At 38.3% G+C, this 19,856-nt stretch overlaps 2 protein-coding genes across 6 annotated transcripts; both read right to left on the reverse strand.

Moving 5' to 3' along the window:
- Window positions 1-3,924: 3,924 nt before the first annotated feature.
- LOC146564112 (uncharacterized) lies at window positions 3,925-8,610 on the reverse strand. Of its 5 annotated transcripts, XM_085291612.1 has the most exons (5): window positions 7,494-8,610; window positions 7,362-7,410; window positions 5,816-5,932; window positions 5,596-5,699; window positions 3,925-5,491 (listed from the first exon to the last, which is right to left on the reverse strand). In XM_085291612.1, the coding sequence occupies exons 1-2, from the start codon at window positions 8,469-8,471 to the stop codon at window positions 7,381-7,383; spliced, it is 1,008 nt and encodes a 335-aa protein (XP_085147738.1). In that variant the 5' UTR covers window positions 8,472-8,610; the 3' UTR covers window positions 3,925-5,491; window positions 5,596-5,699; window positions 5,816-5,932; window positions 7,362-7,380. The 5 variants fall into 5 exon arrangements, with proteins under 5 accessions (XP_085147738.1, XP_085147740.1, XP_085147735.1 ...); XM_085291614.1 differs by lacking the exon at window positions 7,362-7,410; XM_085291609.1 differs by having other exon boundaries at window positions 7,362-8,610.
- LOC146564113 (uncharacterized) lies at window positions 8,500-16,986 on the reverse strand. Its single transcript, XM_085290206.1, has 4 exons — window positions 16,784-16,986; window positions 16,020-16,047; window positions 8,596-15,591; window positions 8,500-8,503 (listed from the first exon to the last, which is right to left on the reverse strand). Exons 3-4 carry the CDS (start codon window positions 14,778-14,780, stop codon window positions 8,500-8,502), a joined length of 6,189 nt encoding a protein of 2,062 aa, XP_085146332.1. The 5' UTR covers window positions 14,781-15,591; window positions 16,020-16,047; window positions 16,784-16,986.
- Window positions 16,987-19,856: the final 2,870 nt, after the last annotated feature.

Consider the following 19,856-nt stretch of genomic DNA (forward strand, 5'->3'; position numbering starts at 1 on the left):
ATTTTCAAACGAACCTTCTGAGCCATTTTAACATTAGAGTCTATGGAAGAGTTGGAGGGAGGAGGCTGTGCATTGGTGACATTTATGAAAGAACCACAACACCTAGTACAATAGTAAACACATTGGATGAAAGAGGACAGCCATGGCTACGTTTTGAGGGTAAAATCATACCTGTAGAGCAAACGCTGCGGACACAGCAGCAGTTTTAAAAAAGATTTTAAGATTAATTTTTTTGCTCCTCTCACTCTAGCAGTTGAGCTGCCTCACTCTAGCCCCAACATTCCGTCCCATACACACCCATTATAAACTCTGAAACGGGTGAAAAAACATCATGAAACTTAAACTGGAACTGAAGAAAAAGTATAATAGATATTGAAAAGATAAATACAAGTTGAATAGTTGAATGTCTTGTCTTCGTTTTAAAGTTTGAATGGTGGCTCTATGTCAATGTATGTTGAAGTAGATACAGTTTAAAGAGGAGGAAGTTGAATGAGAATTTGAAGGGTCTCCCCATTGAAATACATGGGAAATTTTTGTTGAATAAAGTTGAATAAAATTAAAAATATAAATGTTAAAAATGAGAAAAATAGAAGCAGTGTTGTCCAAAAGAATAGGAATCTAACGGTGTTTGAATGGTTTTTCTAAGTTGAACGGTTTTGAAGGAGTAGGCTTTCAAAAAACGTACGGAATAGATAATAATAAAATAGAATAATAATAAAGATTCGAATAACAATACTGTGAATGCTTTTCAAGCATTCACACTAATAACTAGAAAGTGCATTTTCTGAAGAAACTGCAGTGTGAATGCTTGAATCTGAATGTATGCACTGAAATGAATTAATTGCTGAATTTTAAGTTAAAAATGTTGAATGAGATGAAAAATACAGAAATTTGTACCCGGAAAAAAAAAGTGCTGAACTGCTAAAAGCTGAAAACCACACAGAAGAAGTTGGAAAATAGCTGAAAATGTTTTAAATGTAAATGAGAAAAATCTAAGAAATGAGAAAAGTAATTTAGACTAAAAACAAAAAAGAAAACATCTGAAGGAATATTAAAAGGTCATATTCTTTGAATCACTGAATGACTAAAATGTGATCCCTCCACTTTGATCCACACAGTTTAAAAAGTTTAAATGTCTGAGCTTTGAAAGACACAGTGTTGGGAAGAGAACAATGATGGTGACGTTTTGAGGGTAAAATGATGGCTGTAACACTCTGGACACAGCAGCAGTTGAAAGAGAAGTGTTTAAGCTGAATCTTGGCACAGAGTGAGAGAGAGCTCGTTAAGCAGGCAGGTGTGAGCCTGGTTGCTATAGTGACCGCACCCAATGGCTCCATACACACGACACAGACATGCGCCTCACTTTTGCTGCTTAAAATGAACAGAAAAGTCAGGCCGAAACAAATCGTTCCCATATGAAAAGTACAAGTCGTATTGACGAAATTCTTTCACCGTGAGCGACAGCAGCTTCTAGTCTACTGAATTCTCAGTTTTCATGCCTGTGGAGTTTATTATATGGACGTGGTGACAGTGTAAAGACACCATGCTCTTCTGATTTTCAAACGAACCTTCTGAGCCATTTTAACATTAGAGTCTATGGAAGAGTTGGAGGGAGGAGGCTGTGCATTGGTGACATTTATGAAAGAACCATAACACCTAGGACAATAGTAAACACATTGGATGAAAGAGGACAGCCATGGCTACGTTTTGAGGGTAAAATCATACCTGTAGAGCAAACGCTGCGGACACAGCAGCAGTTTTAAAAAAGATTTTAAGATTAATTTTTTTGCTCCTCTCACTCTAGCAGTTGAGCTGCCTCACTCTAGCCCCAACATTCCGTCCCATACACACCCATTATAAACTCTGAAACGGGTGAAAAAACATCATGAAACTTAAACTGGAACTGAAGAAAAAGTATAATAGATATTGAAAAGATAAATACAAGTTGAATAGTTGAATGTCTTGTCTTCGTTTTAAAGTTTGAATGGTGGCTCTATGTCAATGTATGTGGAAGTAGTAAGAGTTTAAAAATGAGTAAGTTGAATGAGAATTTGAAGGGTCTCCCCATTGAAATACATTATAAATTTTTGTTGAATAAAGTTGAATAAAATTAAAAATATAAATGTTAAAAATGAGAAAAATAGAAGCAGTCATGTCCAAAAGAAGAGGAATCTAATGGTGTTTGAATGGTTTTTCTAAGTTGAACGGTTTTGAAGGAGTTAGATGCCAAAAAACGTACGGAATATGGAATAATAACTAGAAAGTGCATTTTCTGAAGAAACTGCAGTGTGAATGCTTGAATCTGAATGTATGCACTGAAATGAATTAATTGCTGAATTTTGAGTTAAAAATATTAAATGAAATTTAAAAAAAACAACAAAAAAAACCAAATTTAACCTGAAAACAAAGGTGCTGAACTGCTAAAAGCTGAAGGTTACACAGAAGAAGAAGTTGGAAAAAAGCTGAAAATGTTTTAATTGTAAATTAGAAAAACCTAAGAAATGAGAAAAGAACATTTAGAGTCAGAAAACATCTGAAAGAATACTAAAAGGTCATATTCTTTGAATCACTGAATGACTAAAATGTGATCCCTCCACTTGGACCCACACAGTTTAAAAAGTTTACATCTCTGAGCTTTGAAAGACAAGATGTTGGAAAGAGAACAACGATGGCGACGTTTTGAGGGTAAAATGATGGCTTTAACACTGTGGACACAGCAGCAGTTGAAAGAGAAGTGTTTAAGATGAATCTTGGCAGAGTGGCAGGCAGAGCTCGTTAAGCAGGCAGGTGTGAGCCTGGTTGCTATAGTGACCGCACCCAATGGCTCCATACACACGTACACAGACATGCGCCTCACTTTTGCTGCTTAAAATGAACAGAAAAGTCAGGCCGAAACAAATCGCTCCCAAATGAAAAGTAAAAGTCGTATTGACGAAATTCTTTCACCGTGAGCGACAGCAATGTCTAGTCTACCTAATTCTCAGTTTTCATGCCTGTGGAGCTTATTATATGGACGTGGTGACAGTGTAAAGACACCATGCTCTTCTGATTTTCAAACGAACCTTCTGAGCAAGTTTAACATTAGAGTCTATGGAAGAGTTGGAGGGAGGAGGCTGTGCATTGGTGGCATTTATGAAAAAACCATAACACCTAGTACAATAGTAAACACATTGGATGAAAGAGGACAGCGATGGCTACGTTTTGAGGGTAAAATCATACCTGTAGAGCAAACGCTGTGGACACAGCAGCAGTTTTAAAAAAGATTTTAAGATTAATTTTTTTGCTCCTCTCACTCTAGCAGTTGAGCTGCCTCACTCTAGCCCCAACATTCCGTCCCATACACACCCATTATAAACTCTGAAACGGGTGAAAAAACATCATGAAACTTAAACTGGAACTGAAGAAAAAGTATAATAGATATTGAAAAGATAAATACAAGTTGAATAGTTGAATGTCTTGTCTTCGTTTTAAAGTTTGAATGGTGGCTCTATGTCAATGTATGTGGAAGTAGTAAGAGTTTAAAAATGAGTAAGTTGAATGAGGATTTGAAGGGTCTCCCCATTGAAATACATTATAAATTTTTGTTGAATAAAGTTGAATAAAATTAAAAATATAAATGTTAAAAATATGAAAAATAGAAGCAGTGTTGTCCAAAAGAATAGGAATCTAACGGTGTTTGAATGGTTTTTCTAAGTTGAACGGTTTTGAAGGAGTGAGATGCCAAAAAACGTACGGAATATATAATAATAATAATAATAAAGATTCGAATAACAATACTGTGAATGCTTTTCAAGCATTCACACTAATAAAGATTTGAAGAACAATACTGTGAATGCTTTTCAAGCATTCACACTAATAACTAGAAAGTGCATTTTCTGAAGAAACTGCAGTGTGAATGCTTGAATCTGAATGTATGCACTGAAATGAATTAATTGCTGAATGTTAAGTTAAAAATCTGAATGAGCTGGAAAATACAGAATTTTTAACCTGAAAATAAAAGTGCAGAACTTTTGAAAGCTGATGTTCACACAGAAGAAGTTGGAAAAAGCTAAGCATGTTTAAAATGTAAATAATAAAAAGATGAGTAATGACAAAAGAAAATTTAGAGTCAGAAAACCTCTGAATGAATATTAAAAGTTCATATTCTTCTAATTGAAATGAACTTAAAAGATGAACAAACATTCTGCAGAAAATACAAACTTTAATATACAGCATGATGTTTTTCAGACATATACACATGTGTATATCATGTTTAATAGTATTACATACATCAATTTGTTTTGGATGTCATAGAAAATAACATAAAAATCTTAAGTCATATACAGCTTCTTTCTGAAAAGGACTGGTAGAATAAAGAAAAATAACTAAATTAAATAACTAAATAAAAAATAATGAGCAACATATGAAATACATGAAAATTCAACTTTTAAAACCACAATCCTGAACCTTTAAATTGTGTTGGTTTCTTAGAACATGGCTGAACAGCTGTTTCTATCGGTCTACTTAATCTTCTGATCTGTCTACACATCTTTTTATTACTCATTCTTTTTTATGTTTTAATGTAAACAGAGTCCACACAGTGGTAAAAGAGAACTGTATAGAGATTTGTGAGTAAACTCAAATGAAAGCCTAAGGTGGTGACACAGTTTAACACATGCAAATAATCAAATAAACACATTAGTCCTTTTTGTGAACATGGATAAATAAGTATCAATACAGCATTGTTCAGCCATGCCACTAAATGCTTTTTTACACATTGTTTTAACCTGGGCTCAGACACAAAGTCCCAAAATTAGTTAGTCCCTGACTTTGAGTTGTGGTTATGACTAATTATTATACACAAGGCTTTATCTATCTGAACTCTAAGGACACAAATATGAAAAAAAAAACCTATACTTACCAGCTGATACCCCACACTACACACTAGGTGTGCCATGTGACCTGAAACTTTGGTACAAAATCATCATAATCATTCTGTTAACACTGTTTTTTAACGCTGTTTGTGTTGCTGTTCAGCAGTTTAAAATGTTTTAGATTGGATTACATGGAATGAATTTGAATTTTCTTGGGGGTTTTTGTATGTGTTTCGTTCTCAGCAGATTTTTTCTTCCATACTGTTGAATTCCAGTTACCACATTTCTGGTCATATGACATCCCAAGTGCCCACTTAAAAAAATCCCCACAGTTAATTCAACATTAAAACAAAATAAAAAAAATGTTAAATAAATAAAGGTTTGCTCTGTGATGAAATATTAAATAAGCATACATTGTACAGAGCACTAACAATGAAAACAATCCTTTAGCCTGTTGATCAGAGAGAGGCAGTCATTATGTCCATTTAAAACCTGTAATCACAGAGCACAATGTTTCTGTGAAACTATGAAGTCCCATATGATCCTCATCACGTCCAGTGACTTCAGAGTGGATCCTCCCTGTCATCCGGCCAGTGTTTGATGTGTGGCAAGCAGCACAGAAGCAGGATAGCTGAGGACTTTAAAAGAAGAGCAGAAAACGGGAACATATGTAGTTGTAAATGTAAATATCAGTGATACTTGTCTTGTCAAAGGGAATAAAATAATGAAAATGTTAACTTACACACTCATTTAGAGAGGATCTTGACACTGCACAGAGGAGGCACAGTCAGTCTGACAATGATGGTGATCTCCAGGGATTTTTTCCTGCAGCAACATTCCTGCCAACTGGCCATATGATCCAGAGTAGTTGGTTTGTAGTGAACAGAAAGGTGTATATGTTAGGTAGTGTGCACTCAGAGCTGGTCCTAAGAAACAAACACATCCTGTAATAAACTGAATACCTGTAGTAGTGCTGCTGCAAATATGAAGCCCTTCTATCATGAGTGGTTTCAAAGAAGGTGTTTTGGAGGCTCGGTCACAGAAACTGTGCAGTCTGTTCAGTCCTGAGTGTCTCAGCTCTGATGGGGATGGATCACAGAGGGAAACACCTGAGTACAGACATTACAATACACTCTAACACTCCTAAGGTCAAGTGAAAACACAATTTAAACACTTTACAAAGAATGAATACATGTTTTCATGGAAATTATGTCATTAACCCTTTTTGTTGTGAGTAAATCTCACCGACTGCTTGTGGGACAAGCTAGAAGGAGGACTTATCACAGAATGTCTCCTGTGCTCCAGATGTGAAGTCTCACGCTCTGATCGTACGGCGATGAAGATGGTGATGATGAAGCCTCTCTGATCTGTGGCATTACAGTTTCTAGCTGCTATGTGCTTCACACTGTTGGATCTTACATGTGAAGCTTGGAGAAGACACAGGAGGACTGTGTCTCTCTTAAAAAAGAAAAAGAAAAAAGGAAACCTAACACCCCCCCCCCCCCCTCAGCTCCCACCGTAACCCCCCCCCCCCCCCCCCCCCCCCCACTCAACTCCCCAACCTCACACCATCCAATGTCTATACAAATGTAGGGTATCAGCTGGTAACAGAAAGCAAGTGTTACATATGTACTACTTATGTAACACTGCTGAAACATTTCTGGCCAGAAATGTGCAGTTATCAACCCAGACCCACCCTGATGATTGCACTGGCCGAAACATGATAAAAGCTCATAAAAATGTATGTTTCATCGAAAGATTTGTCCAAAAATATAATCGTATACTTTTGAAAAAGTTTAAAGTTTATAACAAACCAAAATAATAACATTTTTGTAAATAGTATTTCAAAATAGAGGCACACATAAAGTGGCTTAACTGTCATTATTGCTGTAATTAGGTTTGTTTGTTTGTTTGTTTGTTTGTTTGTTTGTTTGTTTAAAAAGCAACCTTTAGTCATTATTGTTCTCTCAGAAACAATGAAGAAGCTGTTGAACATTTATGTGTTGTGTAGGCAATCCTCTGGTCCACCCTCCCTCCCTCCCAGCCACAGTGAGACTGGGGCAGCCTGGCAGGATGTTGAAGCCTGGCTGCAGAGAGGATATGCCTACACTATTCATTTTAAACTGCTATATTTGATTTTTTTGACATTTATAGGTTACTGTTAGTGAACTTTAGATTTTCTGTGATAAATAAAATTGTCATCTTTTACTGATATCATTACTTAATTCATGTAATTGTATTTTATGTAAACAATTCAACCATTATACTGCAATGCAGAGCGTCAACTTTTAAATATCGCTCTACTTTCTTAAGTCATTCAAAAATATAGATATTACTTACTGTATTCAAAGATCTAGATCATGAATCATCACAGGACAATACACAGTATACTGGGTCATGGTAACTATGGTAGGTCTTCATGACTCCAGAATGGAGACATCGATCTGACTGAGAAATGAAAATTAGGTCAAGCAGTGTGTTCTTCTCTGTGGTAGGGGCAGTGATGACCTGTGCGTATCCCCTAGACTCAAACAGCTCCAGGATTGGTTTGTTTGCACTGGATAAAACATTCTCATTAAAATCACCACAAACTATGATGGGATGACAGTCCATGATCTCCAATGAGTCTAATAGGCTTACCAGGTTTTTCAGGAATGGCCTCAGAGTGTAGTCTGGAGGTCTGTATACAACTGCAATCAGAGCACTGACTGGTGCTTCAACCTTTAAAGCCAGAAATTCAAGGTCAGTTACATTATGAATGTACTGTTTTTCATGCACTTGAATGTCACTTTTCACATAAACAGCAACTCCACCACCACTTCTGTTTGCCATCTGGGGAAAGTTTGTGTAGGACAGGTGTCTGTTGCGTTTGAACAAATTGTAATTTTCCAAGTGGAGACTCTCTGCGACAAAAGAGCCCCGCAGGTGTGTTTCTGTTAGGCACAAAACATCTGCTAGACACAATTCATGGTGACTTTTGATGTCATTAATGTGAGCTGGCAGTCCCTCTGTATTATGATGAACAATGGTGAAAACCTCTGACCTGCTCAGTGTTTGCCTCACGTGTAGAAGAGGCATCATGTCATCAAGGTTGGCTTGTCTCATGTTCTCAAGCGCTGCAGTGATTTCTGGGTTGGTGAATATTTTTTTCTCCTCCATATCAAGAAGATACAGTCCACTGAGAGACGTCACTCTACTGACAGCTACGTAGGCCATGCCGGGCTCAAAAATGCTCTTAAGAGAGACAACAGCTGATGTAGTTGTCATACCCTGTACCTTATGTATTGTACATGCAAAGGCCAGCTTCACTGGGAACTGTCTTCGTACCACTCCTTTCTGCTTCAGATTCTCCTCTGCTCTCTCAATGTACACCATGTCGTCTGCTGGTGTGCGGTTATTCTTTCCAGATGTCTCATTATCCATTTTAAGTCCAAGCTTGATGATGTGTTGGTCGTTTTCAGAGTGAACTACTCTAAGTAGTATTCCAAAAGCTCCATTAACCAAACCATTTTGTATGTCAATGTTTCTGGTGAGCATGACACGAGCTCCTTCTGCAACTTTCAGTGTGTCTGGTAACTCGTTTTTACCTCCTTTCAATGGTCTGTCTTGAAGTGCCATTCTGCCAGTTCTAGGATCTTTTCTATAATCATCTGCATGGATGTCAATGATATGAGTGTGGAGCAGAGCCAGTGTTGCAGAGTTGTGTGCATCCACTTCTTTATTAGTTGCAAAAATGTGCAACGCATCAGTTGGACAAAGGGCTGCTTCAGTTATGGCCTGTGACAACAAATTTCTATCTGCTTCGCAAAGCTCATCCAACTTTCCTTTCACACGAATTCTGTTCAGCATCTCTGCAAAGACAACATCATCTTTCTGACGCATAATCTCAGTCAGAGTGATCATCTGAAAATGCTCCCGCCACAGGTCGATCTCGGACGGGTCGTGCACACAGAGAGGTTTAGACTGTCGCACTGGGGGTAGCTGATAGAAGTCTCCGACAGCAATGACTGACATGCCTCCAAAGGGTCTCCGAGTCCCTTTGATCTGTTTGAGTCTTGCATCTACATATGCAAACAGATGTCTTGACACCATAGACACTTCGTCAATGACGATTATTTCAGCATTCAAAAGTTCTGATCTGACTTCATCCAGCTGATTGCCAAGTCCCTGAATGGGAGGTTTTAAGCTTCTAGGCAGCTTGAGAAGAGAATGCAGTGTTGTTCCAGAAATGTTAAATGCTGCAGTCCCAGTGAAAGCAGTTAACAGGACAGTGGGTTTTGATATGTCAACGTCGTCTGCATATCTGGGCACTTTGCTCAGTATCTTAGATGCTTCTGAGTAGATGCATTTGATAAGATGTGATTTTCCTGTTCCAGCACCACCATTAATATAAAAGAAAAACTGCTCTGGATTTAGAGCACAGACTCTTTTAATGCACCAGTCTCTAACTGCATAAAATATGCAGGCTTGCTTCTTGTTCAGATTCTGAAACATCTGACGTAACAATGTGGGATCAATAGCAGGGGGTTCCCTGATGGCTCTGACTTCTGTTGAAGCATCAGCCTGACGGCTGTAGTCGGGCACATCTTCCTGTTCATTTTCATTGTCTCGCTCTCTTTCTTGTTCAACAAGTGGCAACCTTACGAGATCTGATTCAGGTGCCAGATTACACCATTCGTCAGTCACACCTCTGTTCTGCTCATATTCCTCAACAGCGCTCTCGATCTCCTCACTGTTTTTCTCATATTTTTCTCTGTTTCTTTTGACAATGTGTTGCACGTACTCAAGACGGTCAGTACCTGGCAGCTGTACACAGCCAGCACCATAGAAAGCCTGATAGGTTGGCAACGATGGTGTTTTCAGTTCGTGGTCTGAACGATGAGGAAGGTACAGTTTAAGCAGTCTTCCGTAATATTGCTCTGGATGTTTTTCTTGTGAGCAGCGGTGAAATCTGATGATAGCAGGCTTATTGTTTTTGCGCCTTTGCACAAACCCCATCTCATTGAGAAGGGGCAAAACATCTTTACCTTTTTTCTGTTGGCCATAGACAATCCTGCAAGTAGCAGCAAAGTCTGCCATGCACATCTCCTCATACTCTGGTGTTTCAGGTCTGGCTTTGTATTTGTCATTCAAAGATGTCATCCAAACATTGGAAGACTCAGGTGTTGTGTTGTCCAGAACTGACAGGGGACGACTCATTTTCACAGGATTATCATCAGTTGGAATGAATATTACAGCACGTGAGCATTGCTTCATGTGAAGACCACATGCACGAGCAACACACTCCTGTGCACTGATCTCTCGCTTCTTTGAATATGCCTGCATGACGGCTCTCATTTCATCGCACTCATTTACACTGTCCTTATGGGAGTTCTCAATGACAGTTTTCAGGTACTCAGATAGCCCGCCCTCTTTTTTTGATATATATTTCATTAAATAATTTGCAGCACCAAAAGCATCTAAAACAAAGCTTATGTCGATATTACTGTTCCAGGCTTCAAGCAGATGTGGATTATAGCCGTTTATCCAAGAGTCTTTTGGATCACGCTTTAGTATGATCGTACTCCTCATGTTCATTTTATTCAGGTATCTCTCATATTCTGCATGTGTCAACTTGCATCTTTCCAAGAGCTGCTCTAAACTCATGGAAGCAGTTTCAGGTTCATTCAGCAGCTGGTTCAGTGGTCTGAGCTTGTTCTTTGCCGTTTCTACTTCCAGTGCATCATCCTCACTGGGTCTTGTGATCATTGTCTCATTGCAGGGTGGTTTGGGAAAACCAAAACGGCACCCGGAGCTTAAACTCCTAAAGCACGTCTTTGTGTGGTTCTTACTGTGTTTTTGCACTTCTGTTACTTTTTTGTACAGTTCAGGTTGTTTATGTGGATCAGGCAGCTGAGCTGTGATGTATTTGTTTATAAAATCAAGAACAGTTTGCTCATCATCCTCCTCAAACACAGGAGCACCTTCTACCCACAGGAGGCAGTGTATGTGTGGGCTTCCTCTGTGCTGAAACTCAACTCTGTAAAAGTAGTCAATGACTTTGCCAAGTGGCTCTGCGGGAGATAAGAGTAAATCTCTGAATAATGCTTCAACTCTCTTGTCAAACATGCGCATTGTTGTGACAGGATTGCTTCTCAGGATGTCACACTTTGCTGACCAGTCGAGTCCTTCAAAATTCACTTGTTCACCTTGCTGCCTTGTTATTGCCTCAATCACTTCAGGCCAGCGCATTTCAGCAGCTGAAAATGTGCAAAAGAACGTGGGAGTTCCCAACTGTCTGATCATGGCAAAAAGATCTCTTGTTGTTTTCTCCCAATAGGCTGGGGTTCCTCTCAGAGGCTGCATGAATCTCACTGCATCTTTATTTCGCACCAGTTTCTCCACCTCATGTTTATCTTGTAACATGCCTGAGGTTATTTTTCTACCATCTCTGGTCAGAGGCTTTGCCTTCCTTAACTGTACTGTCATGCTGGATGTAGCCAAGTGTATTTCAGTCACAAACTGTGCAAAGAACAAATAGTTTGTGTCTTTGGCAAAACGATCATCAATGCAGAAAAGTCTTGATTTGAAATACCCACTGGGGGATACTTTGATCAGCCTTCTTTCATCAAGTGTGTTTTGACCTGTAGGAAACTGCACAGGGAAGGCCATGGCCTCCAGTTTAGGTGTTTTGAAAAAACTTATTGGATTGTTTCTCTCTGCAGGAGCAACAGAGTAGATTCCTTCACTGAAACATAATATCTCCTCAGCCACATCAGGGGGCTGCAAACAGGACTCGAGTGCAAAACCACCATTAGTCAGTCCATCTGCTTGCTCTGAATCATCTCTCATCTGTTCATGCGATTGTTCACCATCACAGGGTAACATGTCAATGTCCTGTTCATTTATATTTTGTGCTTCACTCAGTGCATTTTTCTCACAGCTGTCAATTTCCATTAAATCAGCCTCATCATAATCGTCCTCATTCATGTTTTCATCATCATCATCCTCATCATCTTCATCAGGAAGAGTTGGATCACACAGCTCAGCATCATCTCTGATGCTCACATCCTTATACTGTGGATGAATCTGCTTGAGTTTATGCAGTGCTTGCACAAGTTTAGACCAGCTTACAGTCTGAAACAGCTGATGACCTTTGTAAGACAAGCGTCTCTTCAATTTTACTCTCATGACCTGAGAATTAATTCTCAATCGAGGTAGTGTTTCAACAGTTTCCTGTACCTCTGATGGGACACAGACCACATTTCCTCTAATTGCTCTTTGTCTGCCTTTGGGAAGAGGAATGATCTTGGCAAATGGTATGCACTTGGCTATGAGATGTCTCTCCAGTATGTTGAGATCAGAAAGTTCAGCTGGAATATCAGCAAGATCCAACTTATTGGCAACAGCAAGTGCTGGCATGGATCCATTTTTAAGATGATCGTGGCAGGTGTGACATATCCACTCTCTCTTTCTCTCATCAGGCACTTTGCACTGCTCATTTCTGCAGTTTTCATCACAAACATGAACAAACTTTCCTGTCAAACATGTTGCAACTACATGTGGGTTTTTGACATACTTTGACCTTGTGCAGGGTCGCACTTGGTTTGGAAATGAAGCCTTGAAGCATACAGTACATGGGTATGATGGTCCAGCTTTGATTTGTGATTTGAACACAGATATGGCCTCGTTGATCACACTGTTGTCACTCTCTTGGGTTTGTCTGTTCACCCATCTGTATTTCCTTTTTATTTTCATTGCACATCTCATGTTGTGCATAATCCTGAATGCAAGATTACTTTGATACCTGTCTCGCATTAGTTGTTTCATTAGTTGTCTGTGTCTTACTCTGAATGCATTGTCACGTGCATAACGCTGAGTCACTCGAGATCTCTGTCTCTCTCTGAATTCAGGGTTTTCTTGATACCTTTTAGTTATATAGTTTTTTTGTTTTTGTCTAAATTCAGCATTGTCACAGTAGCGTCTTTTAATATATTGTTGTTGTTTCTTTCTGAATTCATCGTTCTCACAGTAGCGTCTTTTAATATATTGTTGTTGTTTCTTTCTGAATTCATCGTTCTCACAGTAGCGTCTTTTAATATATTGTTGTTGTTTCTTTCTGAATTCATCGTTCTCACAGTAGCGTCTTTTAATATATTGTTGTTGTTTCTTTCTGAATTCATCGTTCTCACAGTAGCGTCTTTTAATATATTGTTGTTGTTTCTTTCTAACTGTAGCATTCTCAGAAAAACGTTTTTTAACATATTGTTTTTGTTTCTTTCTGAATTCATCATTTTCACAGTAACGTCTTCTAATATATCTCTGTTGTTTCTGTCTCAATTCATCATTCTCACAATAACGTCTTTTCATATACTGTTGTTTTTTCTGTCTGACTTCAGGATTGTTTTTATATGCCTCGCTTGTGCAAGACTTTTTCTTTTCTTTGTACTCTTTGTTTGAAGCATACTTTTGTCGTTCTTTCCTTTTTTGGTTTTCTTTTCTCTGATTTCTGGGTTTCTCTGATGCCATTAATCTTCTTTTCATTTTGTGCCTTTGTTGTTTATTAACTTTTTTCAGTTTTTGTAAAACTATATCAGAAAGATCACAGGAAGCAACATTTGTTATTGCAGCATTTGATTGACATAAAAAAGCATCCCTTGATGGAAGGAAACTTAATTCACTGCATAGTTCTTCAGTTGGTATATTAGGAGGTTCATTCTGATCTTCATATGATGTGAACTGAGTCACGTGAACTTCTTTTTGTTTCACCGGTGGCGTACAAATGGACATTTGACAAAAGATGTTCTCAGTCAGATCAGTCGTTGTGTTTCTCCTTGGAGTAGAGGAGTTTGCTTCATCAACAGTTGTATCAGAGTGAGTAGATGCCACAGCAGTGGCAGCTGTTGGTCTGCAGACTGTGTCTGTGATAGTATCACTCAGGTTGACTGTGCTCATACTGTAGAACTGCACAGGCTTCAGTTCATAGTTACAAGAGGGTGATATCTCCATCATTTCATAAGAATCTTGGATCCTCTTAATCATGTCACTGAGGAGTGTGAATTTCAGCATCACTGCTGTACCACGATTACGTGACTGTAGTAATAGAGGAAGACCACTGGGTGTTCTGGAGTGTGGATCAAAGAAACCATATTTGCCTGATGTGGATCTGAACACTGCGATACACAATCCACTCATAATCAATAAGGCATACTGCACATCTGACAACAGGCAGCTCAGTCCTGCTTCTAAGCTGAGAAAGGTATCTACTGCCTCCTCTGGAGGTTCTTCAAATGTCCCATACCGGGAAGGCTGTGTCATGTCGACATCATACATAGACCAGCGAGCATCAACTTTGTCTGGCAGCTCATCGGTTGCCAAATGAATATTTTTAGGAAATCTTTTCTTGGCCTCTTTGTACATCACATCACCTTTATCCAAGACCAGATTAAGGTCAGCTGTAGTCATGTTTTCATTCTCATGAAGGAATGCAAGAAATGTGAGTGAGTTGCATGTGCACTGCTTGTTTCTGGAGTCTCCATATTTAGGATGTGCCTGGCTGTGAGATGCACAGACAAGTGTAATAGAGGGCTGGTTTTCAAGGTTCACTCTTTCTGCATGAGATGGTCCTGCCACATCACTGTGACAGCCTCTTTTCAAAAAGTCAGCATAACCCACCTGTGGGGCACTTGACACCTCATGTTGTTCATTAACTTTATGCTGCAGTCCACTCTTTACAGCATCAGCATAAGATACCTGTTGTACATGTGCAGGAACATGTTGACCTGCCTGTTTGACACTGTCAGAATTGGTCTTTGTAGACACACTGTCTTCTGCAGAGCTCTGAGGAAAATCAAACTCAGCTTGTTCACATGTTGGTACTTTGTGAAACTCATGAAACTTCTTCCAGCGTTGTTTTGCAGCTTGTGACTTTTTCTGCTTCCTTGGCATTTTCACACACCTGCAAGTGTTTCTTAGTCTTTAGAAAATATGTTCACAAGATAAGAGTGGCACACACCAGGAGATGTTGTCTTTGTTTTTATATTTCAGTTTTTATTTGTCTTAAACAGTTGTCTTTCGTTTGACAGTTTGTTCTTCAGTTGAGAGAATATTATGCACTCTCTTTATTGGCTTGGCATTTTTCAGCAGCAAGCCAAGAGTGAAAAACAGGTAGAGAGAAAATTTAGAAGAGAGAACAGGCAGAGCAGGAGAGACACGGCTGGGAAATCACAATCAAACCGTGAATTAGTTTTCTTTGTTTGTTCAGTTTGTTCTCAGGTAGAGGCAATATATGCACTCTTTATTGCTTTAATGGCTTGGCGTTTTTCAGCAGCAAGCCAAGAGTGAAAAACAGGTAGAGAGAAAATTTAGCAGTGAGAACAGACAGAGCAGGAGAGACACGGCTTTAAATCAAACCGCAGATTTTTCTTTGTTTGTTCAGTTTGTTCATAGGTTGAGGCAAAATATGCACTCTTTATTGCTTTGTTGGCTTGGCGTTTTTCAGCAGCAAGCCAAGAGTGAAAAACAGGTAGAGAGAAAATTTAGCAGAGAGAACAGACAGAGCAGGAGAGACACGGCTTTAAATCAAACCGCAAAAGGATTGTTGGTTTGGCAAAATTTCTCACAAACCACAGAGTGAAATACAGATGGAAAGAAGGCAGAGACAATAGGTGGAGCAGGACAGAGGATAGAGGGGTTGGGGGGTTGGGATGTGAGAGAGAAGACTGGAGATCTGGTCCTTGTTCTTCTTCTTCTACACACTCTGAACAAAAAACAAGAAAAAAAAATAATTTTATTAAAATTATATCACATGGTAATTGTATGAACTAAATGTGACTACTGCAAAAGGACAAAACAAATATTCAAGCTAAACTGTTGTCGGCTGCCATGTGCAAAAAGTTGCATAATTGGGCACTTTTTAAAAGAATAAATATTTAATTAAATTCAGCAATAATATTTTTAAATACAAATATGATTGAGTGAATCATTAATTAATCACATGTAGTGTGACTACAAAAATGTACGAAAAAAATATTTTAGCCCAATTGTTAAGCTGCACTTATGTGTATTTATTATAAAATTGTGTTTAAAAGGTCTAGCACAAAGTTTGAACCCATCACTTTACAGCTTATATTAGTCATATTATTTTTTTATTTTGGTCTACTTCTCTTACAGTATGTGCACACCTACCAGGCAAAGCACAGTGTCAGTCAGGTTCCTGAAAGAAACGAGAAATAATACGTTAGTTGTCTGTACAGTGTTATCAGACTAACAGAAATACAAAGCCCACACGACATGATACACTGAACTTCTAGTCAGCAGGGTAATTATAGAGTAATATAGCACACCAACTGATACAGCAGTGATTTTACAATTCAAACTAGTTAACTGAAGTATTGCCACTTATGTAAGGCTACTGTTAGACTGTTACTAGCCTTAGCATTGCTGCTAGCGCTAGCATTCCGGCTAGCATTAGCATTGCAGCTAGCGTTAGCATTGCAGCTAGCGTTAGCATTGCAGCTAGCGTTAGCATTGCAGCTAGCGTTAGCAATGCTGCTAGCGCTAGCAATGCTGCTAGCGCTAGCACTCTTACTGTTAAAACTGAGCCACAATGGCAATAATAAAGCTAATTTCTTACTTTTGTCTCACTGAGCAGCAAGAAATATCACAGGAATATTATTTTTGTCAGTTAACAACTGCTAAGGCTAGTGTTAGCACTATAGCTAGCGTTAGCATTGTTGCTAGCATTAGCATTGAAGCTAGCGTTAGCACTGCTGCTAACAGCAAAACGTAATAAACGTATATAAATGATAGCGAAGGTTATTCTTTTTTCTTTCTTTCTTCTTTGAATTGTTTTTAACTCTGTTGGACTTGATATGTGAGTTTAAATGTCAAACATGTATTTTTTCCATCATAAAAATAAAACACTGCAGTACTGAGTGTACTGTACTTACCACAGCAGAGAGCAAAGCGGAATGACGACAGTTGGTCCAGTGATAGGTTAAAAACAGATGAGGCGTTCAGGTGGTGCTTGGAAATTTGACCATCAGTTTGAACAGCAATAATGAGCATATACATGTCTGTGTGTTGGTCTCTGTGTGTGACAGACATAGAGAGATAGAGGGAAAAAATACACTATACTAGTGTACAAATTGGTCCTTTTTGCCCAAGTATAAGCGAATGAGTGACATATAGAAAAACAGGGCAACTGGCATTAAATGAGCAAATAAAAAGTATTAAATCTTGAACTGTTTTGTGGGTTTTATTTTAAGACTACTTTGAGTGTATTCGTGGGGAGATAAACTATACAGACTATAAACAGAGACATTAAATGAGATTAGGTTAGTTAAACGTTAGTTAAAAGGTGGGGAAATTAACTACAGACCGATAGATGCTGAGAGCTTTAATTATCCAGTCAGAAAGGATGATTTTGAAGTCATCAACTGACTCCAACTGCCCAGATCTGAAAAACCTTTGTGCCAATCACAATGCTCTACTTAGTTGGCATATACTAATTAATCTGTGGCAAAACCCTGTCAAATCTGTCTTATTGTACTTTTGAAAAAGTTAATCTTACTACAATCTAACATTTTTAGGTTTAACCTTGGCAGAGTGAGAGAGAGCTCGTTAAGCAGGCAGGTGTGAGCCTGCACAGACATGCACCTCACTTTTGCTGCTTAAAATGAACAGAAAAGTCAGGCCGAAACAAATCGTTCCCATATGAAAAGTACAAGTCGTATTGACGAAATTCTTTCACCGTGAGCGACAGCAGCTTCTAGTCTACTGAATTCTCAGTTTTCATGCCTGTGGAGTTTATTATATGGACGTGGTGACAGTGTAAAGACACCATGCGCTTCTGATTTTCAAACGAACCTTCTGAGCCATTTTAACATTAGAGTCTATGGAAGAGTTGGAGGGAGGAGGCTGCGCATTGGTGACATTTATGAAAGAACCATAACACCTAGGACAATAGTAAACACATTGGATGAAAGAGGACAGCGATGGCTACGTTTTGAGGGTAAAATCATACCTGTAGAGCAAACGCTGCGGACACAGCAGCAGTTTTAAAAAAGATTTTAAGATAAATTTTTTTGCTCCTCTCACTCTAGCAGTTGAGCTCTCTCACTCTAGCCCCAACATTCCGTCCCATACACACCCATTATAAACTCTGAAACGGGTGAAAAAACATCATGAAACTTAAACTGGAACTGAAGAAAAAGTATAATAGATATTGAAAAGATAAATACAAGTTGAATAGTTGAATGTCTTGTCTTCGTTTTAAAGTTTGAATGGTGGCTCTATGTGAACGTATGTTGAAGTAGTAAGAGTTTAAAAATGAGTAAGTTGAATGAGGATTTGAAGGGTCTCCCCATTGAAATACATGGGAAATTTTTGTTGAATAAAGTTGAATAAAATTAAAAATATAAATGTTAAAAATATGAAAAATAGAAGCAGTGTTGTCCAAAAGAATAGGAATCTAACGGTGTTTGAATGGTTTTTCTAAGTTGAACGGTTTTGAAGATGTAGGATTACAAAAAACGTACGGAATACAGAATAAAATATAATAATAATAATAACTAGAAAGTGCATTTTCTGAAGAAACTGCAGTGTGAATGCTTGAATCTGAATGTATGGACTGAAATGAATTAATTGCTGAATTTTGAGTTAAAAATATTGAATGAGATTTAAAAAAAACAACAAAAAAAAAAAAACGAATTTAACCTGAAAACAAAGGTGCTGAGCTGCTAAAAGCTGAAGGTTACACAGAAGAAGAAGTTGGAAAAAAGCTGAAAATGTTTTAATTGTAAATTAGAAAAACCTAAGAAATGAGAAAAGAACATTTAGAGTCAGAAAACATCTGAAAGAATATTAAAAGGTCATATTCTTTGAATCACTGAATGACTAAAATGTGATCCCTCCACTTGGATCCACACAGTTTAAAAAGTTTACATCTCTGAGCTTTGAAAGACAAGATGTTGGAAAGAGAACAACGATGGCGACGTTTTGAGGGTAAAATGATGGCTGTAACACTGTGGACACAGCAGCAGTTGAAAGAGAAGTGCTTAAGATGAATCTTGGCAGAGTGAGAGAGAGAGCTCGTTAAGCAGGCAGGTGTGAGCCTGGTTGCTATAGTGACCGCACCCAATGGCTCCATACACACGGACACAGACATGCACCTCACTTTTGCTGCTTAAAATGAACAGAAAAGTCAGGCCGAAACAAATCGTTCCCATATGAAAAGTACAAGTCGTATTGACGAAATTCTTTCACCGTGAGTGACAGCAATGTCTAGTCTACTGAATTCTCAGTTTTCATGCCTGTGGAGTTTATTATATGGACGTGGTGACAGTGGAAAGACACCATGCTCTTCTGATTTTCAAAAGAACCTTCTGAGCCATTTTAACATTAGAGTCTATGGAAGAGTTGGAGGGAGGAGGCTGTGCATTGGTGACATTTATGAAAGAACCATAACACCTAGGACAATAGTAAACACATTGGATGAAAGAGGACAGCGATGGCTACGTTTTGAGGGTAAAATGGTGGCTGTAGAGCAAACGCTGTGGACACAGCAGCAGTTTTAAAAAAGATTTTAAGATTAATTTTTTTGCTCCTCTCACTCTAGCAGTTGAGCTGTCTCACTCTAGCCCCAACATTCCGTCCCATACACACCCATTATAAACTCTGAAACGGGTGAAAAAACATCATGAAACTTAAACTGGAACTGAAGAAAAAGTATAATAGATATTGAAAAGATAAATACAAGTTGAATAGTTGAATGTCTTGTCTTCGTTTTAAAGTTTGAATGGTGGCTCTATGTCAATGTATGTGGAAGTAGATACAGTTTAAAGAGGAGGAATTTGAATGAGAATTTGAAGGGTCTCCCCATTGAAATACATTATAAATTTTTGTTAAATAAAGTTGAATAAAATAAAAAATATAAATGTTAAAAATGAGAAAAATAGAAGCAGTGTTGTCCAAAAGAATAGGAATCTAACGGTGTTTGAATGGTTTTTCTAAGTTGAACGG

This window comes from Mchenga conophoros, linkage group LG11 (assembly GCF_057382185.1).
Source record: "Mchenga conophoros isolate Kocher_MC1m ecotype Shallow Benthic linkage group LG11, M_conophoros_male_GT1.1, whole genome shotgun sequence".
NCBI lineage: Eukaryota > Metazoa > Chordata > Actinopteri > Cichliformes > Cichlidae > Mchenga > Mchenga conophoros.

Excerpts from the sequence above, each read along its gene's own strand:
- LOC146564112 (XM_085291609.1), bottom strand. The coding sequence starts at position 8,471 with ATGGCACTTCAAGACAGACCATTGAAAGGAGGTAAAAACGAGTTACCA.
- LOC146564113 (XM_085290206.1), bottom strand. The coding sequence starts at position 14,780 with ATGCCAAGGAAGCAGAAAAAGTCACAAGCTGCAAAACAACGCTGGAAG.